General features: G+C 43.7%; 1 protein-coding gene across 5 annotated transcripts in view; it reads left to right on the top strand.

Moving 5' to 3' along the window:
- DGKD (diacylglycerol kinase delta) overlaps positions 1-13230 on the top strand; it is a 157599-nt gene that overhangs the window by 106604 nt on the left and 37765 nt on the right. For all 5 annotated transcript variants that reach the window (XM_068280598.1, XM_068280597.1, XM_068280601.1 and 2 more), the window contains 7 exons: positions 261-367; positions 470-595; positions 6002-6104; positions 6185-6347; positions 7721-7829; positions 9163-9302; positions 12866-12950. In XM_068280598.1, the coding sequence (XP_068136699.1) occupies positions 261-367; positions 470-595; positions 6002-6104; positions 6185-6347; positions 7721-7829; positions 9163-9302; positions 12866-12950 (833 nt within the window). The remainder of the gene's footprint in view (positions 1-260; positions 368-469; positions 596-6001; positions 6105-6184; positions 6348-7720; positions 7830-9162; positions 9303-12865; positions 12951-13230) is intronic.

Raw genomic sequence — 13230 nt, 5'->3', positions numbered from 1 at the left:
GGTAAGGAAATATTTTACAATGCTGCAAACATTGACTGTATTTATAAATGAATTTTGTAAAACCTAAGCAATTTTAATCATTACGTTCCGTTCAGTAAAGTTGCTCATTAACATGTGGTAATTATAAGGGCACTATTTACTGGTCTCCTGTGGGATTCTTCTGTAACTAGTCATTGTGGAGGACGGATGCTTAGCATTATGTATATAGGATTTGATTGAATCTTTCACTGTATTTATTCTTCCCCCCTCTGTGTATGCAGTGTGCAAGTTTAAATCTCATAAGCGGTGTGCAGTGAGGGCTACTAACAACTGCAAGTGGACTACCTTGGTCTCCATTGGGAAGGACATCATTGAGGATGAAGATGGGGTTCGTATGACTTTTCTCAAATCAAATGTTTTCTGAGGTTTCAATTGAAATGACACATTTTGGAGTTTTGTGCTTATGCTAAATCTAGCTTGGTTTCCACAGGTATCCATGCCGCATCAGTGGTTAGAGGGGAACCTGTCAGTTAGTGCCAAGTGCACGGTGTGTGAGAAGACATGTGGCAGTGTGCTCCGTCTGCAGGACTGGCAGTGCCTGTGGTGCAAAGCAACGGTAAGATATTTCATGCCTGGTTCTGCTCAATCTGCTCAATATCTAGTTCTGGTGTTTGATGTGCTGTGAAAAATTACTCGATTCTAGCATTTTTATTTTACACCTTCTGGGAACACAAAATAATCTTAGTTAGTGGGGAAATGTCGATCCTTGATGGTCATCCACAACCTCCAAGTATTTGTGAATGAGAGAGACCAGGAGTCCAATGGTGCAGTATCGTAGGACAAGGTAATAGGTAGATAGTAGAGAAGTATATACTCACAAAGGTGGGTTGCAAAACTTGCAACCACCGTTAGAGCCTGCCGAAATATAACTGTCCCTGCTCAGAATTACAGGTCTGTAGGTACAGATACTGGTTGGTCGCTCTCCTAGAAAGCTTCTGAATACTAAAACAGTCCTTGTTACTGGGGCACCTTAGGGTATGGACTAGACCAAACACTGGTGGAGGCGCCTGGAGTGAAACAGGTGATGGTAATAATTGTGAGAAGTGTAATGTCTTACCTTTACTAAAGAACAAACCATAAATAATGTAAAAAAATAATTTATTCATGCACATAACACGTTTCTCGGGTAACAGCTCCCTTCATCGTGTCAATAACACATGCCTGAAGAAGTTCAGTTAAACCACTAGGGCACCAATATGAATCCACCAGTCTGCTCAGTATCTGGTGTTTTATGTGCTGTGCAAAAATTACCCAATTCTAGCATTTTTATTTTACACCTTCTGGGAACGCAAAATAATCCTGCCTACACTTGGAATTATTTGTATCCCTACTGCCCATACAGTAGATTTTTACGGAACTGGGCTTGTGCTTGTACATATTTCCTTCTAATGTTGCTGCAAGTAGTAAGTAGGACTCTATGGAGATATGTTGGTGCTTGGTTGTACTTATTACGTGAGCACAGGATAATCCCTCACACCTGTTATAACCTTTTCTAACTTAACCATGTCCAACACAATGATATATAGAAAAGTGTAAACACTCTTCTTTGTACAAGTAATACCCTTGTGGAACAAACAAAAGGGGAGATTTGTAAGCTTACGCTTCAGTAAACCTTAGCATAACAAGATTTGTTGGTTTACTATTTAATTTTCTTCCTCTACAGTGTGAATGGAGCAGTAGAAAGTGTGAAAATGTACATTTGAGGACACCTTCATGTATGCCATTGTTTCACCATGGGAGATTCAGGGAGATGCTTCCTATAGTGTAGCCAGTGTTTCTCTATAGATGCAGATCATTTTATTTATTTATTGTATTTATAAAGCGCCAACATATTACGCAGCACTGATCCTTTGATGTTGACCAATTCCTTCTTCTGCTGGTAAAAGACTACCACCCTGTACACACGTTAGAGGGCTCTCAACCGAGATGGGCAGGTGGAGCTGTCTCTGCCTAGAATCTAGTAAATGTATAGCCTCCCTGATCCGTTGCTGAGAGATTGGCGTGCCATACTACCTCAGCCAAGCACAATGTTCTTCTCCTAACCAATCCCGCTGGAGGCTGCTTCATCGTGCAAAGAAACCGTGGTCACTTCTCTACCTGCCATAGCAACACAGCCTCACATGTCTGTACAGCACTTGGCCCTCAACTGTTGCCTGAGGGATTGAATTGTAATCCTCGCGGGGACATTCATCGTGTGTACACTCTTTTACTCTTTGTGGCTGCAGTCCTGGCCATGAACAGTTAGGGCCGGTTTACATGGACGTTTCCTGGGGTGTAAGCGGTGCTCATCAAGTGATGAATGACTAGCACATTTACCATCATTTGCAGAAACACTGCGTTTCCGTCCCATTTTCCTGTTGTGTGCCCGGCTCTTAGGAGGTCCTGGAAGCAACATCTAGCTTCCAGGATCATTCCTCAGTGTCTTCCTGTGGGGACAAAAGCTGATAAATGCTTTTTTGCAAGTGTGCAGAAAAGCATTTTGACCAAGATGCCGTAGGAGACCCGTGTGAATTGACCCTTAATCTCGAAAGGTGTCCAATAACGATACAACCCCACAGCCGATCGATCGGAAATGATCAGTCATGCCCAATAAAGGCCGATGGGATTGATCCAGAAAAAAAAAACGATTCCATTTATCCGATTGAATTGGTTAGCGGGAATGTGGCTATTACTGGGCATGACCAGTTGGCCATGGGATTGTATTGTTAATGGACTTCTTAAGCAACGAGGAGGTGGCTGTGTGCTCAGCGGTGATAGCTGCTTGTTTTAGCGAAGGTAACCAAATATCCTTGCAGATGCAAGCTCTAGAACAGGTGTATCAACTATGAATATGGTGTGAGCAACATCCTAGTCCCCTACACACACTTTTACTAACAATGGGAAATCTGGCGGGGTAATCCCGGACTATGCAACAGTATACATAAATGGACAAATATCCAGTTTTCTTGTACAAATTACAGTTATCCATATGATCTCTAGAGTGAGTGCTGCTTAACTCTATCTGCTGCTGCTCATCCTGATGCATCCATGTGCAGAGCGAGGTAGTGTAGTCTCACCGGTTTAAAGTGGACCTGGACTCTTGCACAGGACAAAAGGAAAACCTAGAGTAATGCACCTTGTATGTATTTAGAGAATGTAAGAGTGGACAGAGGCGCCAGCAGGATAAAAGGCTCTAAAAGGCTTAAAACCCCTCAGGAGGTGGTGGTGGACTCGCCTCCCCGAAGCAGACAAGATACCGTCAGTTTTATGATAACAGGTTTATTAATATACTCCAAAATAAACAGTACAACGCGTTCCACAGGTATGTTCCCGCTTCCTCAGACAATAAACAGATAGGAGGTCACAAATAGCGCCTCTATTTAGAGAGTTTAGCCTGTCTAATTCCCCCCTCACTGACTAATAACAAGTTGTAATTTGGTCCCTCGACTTTGTCAGCTGACTGCCTTGGCAGAGAAGCTGATTTGAAAGCACAAGATGTTAGCAATATGTTTGCTTCCATGAAAGCAGGAAGTAAAAACAGTTAAGATTTATTTTAGGATTTGTATCAGCTGTAACAATGTATTTTTTTTTCTTTAAAGGTTTATGCTGTTTATGCTATTATGCTGTTGCGTATTCTGAGTTCAGGTCCGCTTTAAAGCAAAAAGTGAGCACATAGATCTGTTTTACTGTAAAAAGTCTGGCTTGATCTCTGAGCGCAGATTGAATCACATTAAGCTGCGTGCCTGACCTAAAAAGGGAAAAATTCTGGTTTTCCATTGTAATAACCCTACAAAGCTGAGTCAGCAGGATAACCGGTACTGTGGATACTTGGCATTGGTCCTAATCATCACAAATTAAATGACATGGAAATGGTTAGAATGTTGCGTTTGGGTAATTAGAAATTCATGCGAAGGTTTGTAAGGTTTGCAAAACATGACACTGTCAAAACAGGATGTTATGTAACTTACATCTGCCCTTGTTCTCGAGCTGAAAAAACAAAACTGCCAGTAATGGACAGAAATCCTCGGTGTTGTATGACACCATTGTGAAAAGGCAAAAGGAGAGGAACTGAGAAATGTTGTGGGGAAAGAATGTGACAAGCACACCATTGTGAAACAGAGTGATGTGTGTAATCTCTCCGGTGATGGGAGCAAAAGTGACGAGTGTCTGTGTGTTTGCTGACATCAGTTCTGCAGATGAAGGTTGTGCAGCTACATACACATGCTATAGCAATCTTTGCAAGGCGGCCGCCTAGGGCCATCTTGGCTGAGAATCCAGCTTGTGTACGGAGGCCCCCTGAGCTCCAGCACGCTGGATATGTAAAGGACAGCTTCCACCAAGAGCAACGTTCCCCTCCTTACCTGCCTTGTATAAGGTTAAATCTCAAGTTCAGGAACATTTTTAAATACATTTGACCCTTAAGGTACCCATATACTTCTAGCTTTGCAGCAGATTTGACCATCCGATAGATTCCTGTCAGATGCCTGTCAGGTCGAATCTGACCGGAATCTATCTGATGTGTGCCACACACTAGGAACAGATTTCCAATAGATTTCAGATTGATTTCAGATTTCAGCAGCCGATCAACCTAGATTTTCAATTCCAACCGATCAAGCAAGTCTATTGAAATCGGTCGGAAATCGATTGATCGGTCGATTGATCCTGCTTCATCGATTTCTAGCCGATTCGATCAGAGAGGTTCAATCAGCCATATATCGATGGCAGAAATTGACCAGTGTATAGACCCGTTAGACTGTCAGCTATTTAATAAAAAAAAGAAAAACTTAATTCCAGCACTAGCTATGTTTGCATTGTGTTTATTTAAAGTGTACCTGAGATGGAGACTTATGAAAAAAATATACATACTTAGTGCTTCCTCCAGCCCCCTTTAGGCTTATCGCTCCCTCGCCATCCTCCTCTGCCTCCTTACTCATCCGCAACAGGCCCTGGAAAATCCTCCAGTTGGGGCCAGTCAGCGCAGGTGCAGTCCGGCCGGCCGGCCACGCTCCTCTGTGCACTTGTGCAGTAGTACTGTGCAGGCGCAGAGTGCTCCCTACGACAGGAGCACGGCCAGGCCCGCTTGTGCTGCTTGCCCCAAATCGGAGGATATTCCACGGCCAATTGCAGGAGAACGAGGAGGAAGATGGCGAGGGAGTGATAAGCCTGGAGGAAGCCCCAGGTATGTATATTTTTTTTTCTTAAGCCCCCATCTCAGGTAAACTTCAATGTCTTGTCCAAATCTACATGTACCAAAGTCCACATTAGTCTGTAGCATTACCATTAAGCTGCAAATGAATTTGAGATGGTTGAGAATTATGCTAATTATTATGATAGATAGTTATGCTATTATAAAAATTTATCATAAAATCAACCAATCGAACCTTGCAATGATGGCATTTATTTGGTCCATTTTTACATTGTCCACTTGACAAAGGGTGACAGGCCTGAAACGTTGTGATGATCTTGTATGTTGTGTGTACTGCAATTGATGGAATAAAGAAATAATTGGATATATATCCATCAAGGGTTGAGTCCTTATGGGAATCTTTGCATGCTTGGACTTTGGTTTGAGAGCCTTGAGTGACCTTTTATCCTATTAGGACTCCTCGTCACTATTTGCATACCCCTGAGGCTGGTGGACTCCTCACTTGCACATATTCAAACACTTTTAGACATAAACCCTGAAAACCTATGTAAATCAGATGTTTCTGACTGAATCTGCCGCATGCTATGCTTGTTTCAGGTGTGTGATTCACACACTACTGCAGCCAAAGAGATCAGCAGGATGCCAGGAAACTAGTATTGTTTAAAATGAAATAAATATGGCTGCCTCCATATCCCTCTCATATGTAATCTCCCTTACATCACCCATACAAGATATCTGCCATGTGCTTCCTTTGTTCACCTGCAGTTCTATTATACTTTGTGCCATGGGCTTTGTCTTTTACTGTCATGCATGTGACCTGTGATCTTGTTTCTGTAGGTACACACATCATGTAAAGAGCTGCTGTCTAAGAAATGTCCACTTGGGCTTTGTAAAGTGTCAGTAATCCCCCCAACAGCTCTGAACAGCATAGATTCTGATGGTGAGTGGTGGAACCATGCAATGTGAACTAGATGTAATGGAACATTTCACTTAGTGATGTTTTTTTTTACCCTTTTCCAGGGTTCTGGAAAGCTACCTGCCCTCCCTCATGCACTAGCCCTCTGCTTGTATTTGTTAATTCGAAGAGTGGCGACAACCAAGGTGTTAAGTTCTTGAGGCGTTTCAAACAGCTGCTGAACCCTGCGCAAGTTTTCGATCTGATGAATGGCGGGCCCCATCTCGGGTAAGACTATACTAGAAGGACCAGGCTTTACTTGTTAAACCTCCTACATATGCTAGATTATCGTTAGCCAGGATTATCATCTTGGGCTTTCGTATAAATATTCAAGAAAGACATCCATACTGATCAAAACAACTGCACAGGTAGGGTACAGTACAAACATTATTTAAAGACTTATCCCTTTAAATGAAATCAATTAAAGTTCACTGATTAAGCCGTTGGAATGGAGCTGGCAGATTAAATGTTACTTGTAATATAATCAATTCAGAAGGGGAGCCCACAAGATTTCACACCAACGGTCATGGACTGTGTGGGTCCTGGACCAAGTGGCTGTGATAATCCAAAGAATCGGGCAGCACAGTGGCGTAGTGGTTAGCGCTCTCGCTTTGCAGGGCTGGGTCTCCGGTTCGGATCCCAGCCAGGGCACTATCTGCACAGAGGTTGTATGTTCTCCCCACATCTGCGTGGGTTTCCTCTGGGTACTCCTGTTTCTTCCCACATCCCAAAAACACAGACAAGTTAATTGTCTTTCCCCTAAATTGGCCATAGACTACGATACACACACTACACGATACATACATTAGACTAGACTATGACTATGGTAGGGATTAGATTGTGAGCTCCTCTGAGGGACAATTAGTGACAAGACAATATACTCTGTACAGCACTGCGGAAGATGTTGGCGCTATAGAAATACTAATAAAGGTCTGCACACCACAATTTTCAAGGCACTTGCATTTGTTTCATCAACATACACATTTGACCATATCGCCAATAGGCCAATCTTATTCTGTGAGATCTCAGAATCTAGCATGTGTACAGGTGTCCCACAACATCTTAATACAGGACCACTAAGCAATAGCGATGAATGAGTGTATTGTTTTAGGACTTTGCCCAAACAACTGCTGACTCCTGCACTGCCCCATTGTCATCCTCCCCCTCCATTGAGCAATATACACCACAGTCAGTCAGGTGCATAATGCTAGGTACACACTATGAGATTTTCTGGCAGATTTACTGGGAGATCGATTGTTTCCAACATGTCTGATCTTATTTCCAATCGATTTCCGACTGTTTTCTGTTCACTTCTATCAGACATCCATTGGAAATTGATTGGAAATCGGATCAGACACGTTGGAAATAATCAGTCTGCCAGAAAATCTCATAATGTGTACCTAGCATAAGAGCTGCTTTCAATGTTATCTTGGTAGAGAAAACACCAGCCACTCTGAATACAATTTTCCTGTGGTTAGTCACAGTTTTTCTTTTGTTTGAGAAGAAATAATGGTTCTTCCACTTCAGCTGCACTGAGAGGGTCACTTTGTATTGTAATGTAACATGGCAGCAGTGACAACCTGTTCTTTCTTTTCCTTTAGCTTGCGTTTGTTTCAGAAGTTTGACACCTTCAGAATACTGGTTTGTGGAGGTGACGGCAGTGTAGGCTGGGTGCTTTCTGAAATAGATGCCCTTAATCTTCACAAACAGGTAAGTACAAAGTATATAAGACTCTTTCTATGCATTAAGAGACTCAGATGAAAAAATAAAAAGAATCGATACTTCCCCGGGCTTCCTCCTGCCCCATAAACACGAGTCCCTTGCCGTCCTCTCGCAGTCTCCTGTTCAGTCGCAATCAGCCACAGTAACAGGCTAGGTCGCGTCAGTCGGGGTCTACTGCGCATACGCAGAAGACCCAGACTGAGTCTGGTACCGAGGCTGATCGCGGGAGGATGGCGTGGGACTCGCACATGTTTCTGGGGCGGGAGGAAGCCCCAGGTAAGTATTGATTCTTTTTATTTTTTCATCTCTGAATCTCAATAAGTATTTCCTATGCTGTATTTCACATGTAATCAACCGTGTACACATGCTAGAGGGTTATCTGCCAAGGTGGCCTGTAGGGGGGCTGCCTCTGCCAACAATCTAACATATGCATGCACCCTCCCCAATGTGTCGCCGAAAGATCCCGAATCCAGATTGTCTTGGCCGCGCACATCGTTTACCTCCTTACCCTTTGCGCTGGGAGCTGCACTATCGTGCCTCCTTCCCTCTCGCTAGCAACAGAACGCGACCTTGTGATGTGTCTGTACAGCACTTGACACCGAACTGAAGGATAAAGTTCCCAGTCACATTATCCTTTAAATTTTACATGTTCCTGTAAACTATTTGCTAAACAGTAGATTTTGTGTTACTGAACCTTTTTTATATTTATTTAATAGTTTGGCTAGTTTTTCACCACAATAGAGCAGTTAGCTGATTTGCGTAGGCAGACTCTGCCTGGGTGACAGTGTAGGAGCAGTGAGAGAGGGGAAAGGTGTGCCCCCTCTCTGACATATTTGCCCTAGTAACTTATGTGACTCTAGTTGTAGGTTTCTAGTTAAATTCTCAGCACTAAATTCCAAGCAATCAAAATTGGCTTCCTGCAGTCAACCAGTGTTCAACAGCAGATGTATGGTGACCGCCACCAAACGATTAAATGCAGATACTTAGTGTAATGTAAAATCAGATACTTTTATTTCCAAAATGATGCATAAAACAGTAAAATACTCATAGCCCAGGCCCTTATGACAGCATATTATCTGCATGCAGTGCACCTTAAAAATTGGTTAAAACCTGTAGAAACACATGCCCAGTTTTCAATCCCAACCGGTTTCAGTTGCCTTTAGCAGTAGGCATTCGGTGCCCTGCTTTAACATAACTCAGTTTACACTGGTGCTAGTTTGGGAAAAGATGTCACGTTTTGCTGCACAATACCGTCTTGGCCTCTTTTTCCAGCAAAGATGCTCCTTGCCACAAACGTTTACTTTGTCTATCTGTTTTTTAGTGCCAGCTTGGGGTTTTACCTCTCGGAACAGGGAATGACTTGGCACGAGTGCTGGGCTGGGGATCCGCTTGTGATGACGACGCTCAGCTACCCCAAATATTGGAGAAGCTTGAGAGAGCCGGCACTAAAATGTTGGACAGGTGAACAGAACATGCCTATTATAGTGACTGAAAATATGTATATATTTTTTTAATTGTATCATTAGTTCACTTCACCCAAGCTTGCTCGTGGGTTTCACACTGGCAAAATGTTGATGGTTAAGCATGCTCATATTTTTAAACAAGATTTCTTGCAAAAGGGCTTTACTAAAACCACAGCCCTCCTCGTCTCATGTAAACTTATATTTTGAAAGTAGCCAAGAGTAATTGAGTATTTGAAGTGAACTTGAGATGGTTCACCAGTGCTTACTTATACTTACCTGGGGCTTCCTCCGGCACCATTAGCATCGTAGCTTCCCTCGCCGTCCTCCCCGGCCCCCTCCGTTAAAGGGAATATCCGAGCAAATAAATACATAAAAATCTACTTACCCGGGCTTCCTCCAGCCCCTTATAGCAGACATGTCCAATGCTGCAGCTTTGCTCTCAGCCGCCAGCCCGGGGTCCCCACTGGTGCAGAGGCCGACCTCACGAGGTTGTCACTGTGCCTGCACGAGCGCCGTTGTCAATCAAGTCCACGTTGTCCAGAGTGTACTGCGCAGATGCAGTAATTCTGCGCCTGTGAAGTACACTCTGGACAACCTGGACTTGATTGACATCGGCGCTCGCGCAGTAGAGGTCGTCCTCTGCCCCGGCCGGGGACCCCGGACCGGCGGCTGAGAGCGGAGCTGCGGCGTGGGACATGTCGGCTGCAAGGGGCTGGAGGACACCCTGGGTAAGTAGTTGTGTTTATTTTATTTGCTCAGACATCCGCTTTAAGCTGCTAGGAGTCCTTGTATTCCGGGAATTCGCACATACTCGGCCACGCACGCGCACCTGGAGCATTCTGTGCATGCGCAGTAGCACTGCTCAGGCACAAAACGCTCCAGGGCACAGGGGCCGTGTGGCTGTGCATGCGCAGAAGGCCTCGACTGGTGGTGACTGACCGGATTTCTGGGAGTTGTATTGCTAGAACGGAGGGACTGTAGAGGATGGCGAGGGAAGCCATGATGCTCATGGGGCGGAGGAAGCCCCAGGTAAGTATAAATAAGTGCAACACACACAATTGCTCACTCCCAGCTCACTCCCAGCTCACTCCCAGCTCACTCCCACCTGAATGCTACCTAATTTATGCAATTCCTGCTAGGTTTGGTACAGCTGGCAAAGGGTGTATAACAGCATACCTGATTGGCTGACTGGCACGTGCTGACCAAGTAAAGGCAGGAAATTGCTTTAGCTGGGAGTGAACAATTGTGTGTGTTGCAGTTAGCATTCAGTGCTGAGGCAGTGGGGGTGAATTCCCTGGGGGTGAGAGGTCCAGGGCGCGCCTGCACTTTCCTCTGAGTATCACATGGTGGTGTGGGCGCCACGGACAGTGAGAGAGTCCGGGGCCAGCAGCTGTTGTGCGCACCAGTGTTTGTGAAGAATAAATAAGTGCCAGTGTACCATCTCTGGTACACTTTAAATGTGATTTGTCACAAAATTTAAAATAAATAAATAAACTAGATTGTATCACTAGTAATAAAAATGTTTTAAGATCCGTGTAAGTAAAATGTTTAAAAAAACAACAAACAGTTACAAAGACATATCAGTAGAAAGTCAGTGTCTTATCTGACGTCTGACAGGAGATCTGGAAGCACCATTGGGAAAGGGGGGAGGCTAAAACAACTTTTTTTCCCTCATAAATGAAGAGGCTCATACCTGTAAATGATGGCATGTCCCTGGCTGTTGTGGCTCGCAGCTAATCACTGTTCTCTGTAATGGCCGCATTGGAGAAGAAGTCCTGTGCAGGATATTATTACAGAAAGGACCCACAGATAGAAGCAGGCAGGAGTAGGACAGCCGCACTTACAAGAGAAGTGAGCGGGCATCCATATCTGTGTATTTGCACTGCTGGGAACAATCCTATCTGTATAACATAAATAACAAACAGAGCTACTGAAGCCCTTACCCTTTCCGCTGGGAGCTGCACTATCGTGCCTCCTTCCCTCTCCATAGCAACAGAACGCAGCCTTGTGAGGGGTCTGTACAGCACTTGACACCGAACTGAAGGATCGAGTTCCGAGCCACATTATCCTTTACATTTTACATGTTCCTGTAAATTATTTGCTAAACAGTAGATCTTGGGCTACTGAACCTTTTATATGCATTTAATAGTTTAGTTAGTTTTTCTTTTCACCACAATAGTGCAGTTACTGTATTTTTTGGACTATAAGACTCCATTTTTCTCCCCCAAAATGCAAGGAGTTTCTGACTTGTGAACTCCTGCCAATATGAACCTCCAACTCTCCTCAATGTTGGGGACTCCCTGTACTGTGCCCATGCAGAGGGGGACACAAAGGGGCATAGAGGAGGACACCAGGGAGACATAAAGGGGCATAAAGGAGGACTCAAGGGAGACCCAAAGGGGCATAGTGAACAACACAAGGGGGATAGGGGTGGACACATGGAGGACACAAGGGTGGCAGAGGAGGACACAGGGTGACACAAGGTACAAAGGGGGCAGGATGTACAAAGGGGACATAATCCACAAGATGCCCCTTCACCATTAATGCACCAGGTTTAGTATATTTTTTTTACCCCCTGGTTTTTGTCCTCTAAACTTAGGTGTGTCTTCTGGTCAGGGGCGTCTTATAGTCCAAAAAATATGGTAGTTTATTTGCTTAGGTAGACTCTGGCTGGGTGACATTGAAGGAGCCGTGTGAGAGGTGAAAGGGGTGCCTCCTCTCTGACATTTGCCCTAGCAACTTGTGCCACAAGAGCCAGTAGGAAAACCTGTTTTTATTGAATATTATGTCGGCATTTAATGCTGCTTCATTTTCATTAATATTAGTCACACCTACAGCAAGCATACAGCTATTGGAATTTATTCATCTGACCTGCATGTACCCCATGTTTGTTTGTTTCTTACATTGTACAGCGCCACAGAATATGTTGGCGCTTTATCAATCAATAATCGTTATATTAGTTGTTCTAGGTCTTCTAGAAACAAGTATAAAAAAAAGAACATACCCTCATTGATTTCCCCATTCTATTCTCTTCAGATTCGATACATCTGCTGGGGATCTATTCCCCAAAATGTCAGATTTTTGATCGCATTTTTACCAAAAATCAATTGAGAGTTCTGATCGGACAGGACAGAAAATGTGCATCAATTGGAAACAGAACAATAGAATTGGTAGATCGATAGCCCATAGCGTTGCACTGCAGCAAACAATGCATCACTGCAGTTCCATCAATTTTCATTAGATTCCCTGCTGGAATCTATTGGGAATTGATGTGTGGTTTGTGGTAGGAATTCATTCCTTTCAAATTGATTATTTTCAGAAAGGAATCAACTTTTGGAACTTTGTGTGGAAATCTATAAGTGTATGTCCAGCTTTAGTCTACAGCTGTTTGGTGTCCTTTTGGGGTTTTATTTGTAGAGGTAATGAATCTAAAGTTTGTTTACAGCAAAATTTAGTACAATTGTTTTTGTCTTCTGTAGGCAATCGGTCTGGGGTTCTAAAACTTGTTGTATTTTAGGTTTTTCAGCATGGCACTGTTGATATTAAAGTTCTTTTTCACAGGTGGAGTATCATGGTGTATGAGACCAAACTTCCTACACAGGCTCAAGATTCCAGTATAACAACAGAACAAAGTGAGGATTGTGAGGTGAGGCTGTACAGCGGCTAATGCATGCTTCAATAATATCCTAGTGACAAGGTTAAATACAGTAAGGAAAGTGTCTGGTGTCTGCTATAGACTCAACTGCAATGAGTGTGTAGAATAAGGAGTTTGACCGCAATTCAAATTCATTCCTCTTTTCACTTCCCCTGACCTCTGGTTTGAAATCAGTGCAGTATGTTGGCTGAGTAAATAGAGACCTAAATCTGAAGAACTGTCAAATTCTTCATACTGGGCAGTGAATGGTGGAGAAGTTTATAGTCCCGAA

Source organism: Hyperolius riggenbachi, chromosome 4 (genome assembly GCF_040937935.1).
Source record: "Hyperolius riggenbachi isolate aHypRig1 chromosome 4, aHypRig1.pri, whole genome shotgun sequence".
Lineage (NCBI taxonomy): Eukaryota > Metazoa > Chordata > Amphibia > Anura > Hyperoliidae > Hyperolius > Hyperolius riggenbachi.
This window is presented reverse-complemented; position numbering and strand designations above follow the sequence as displayed.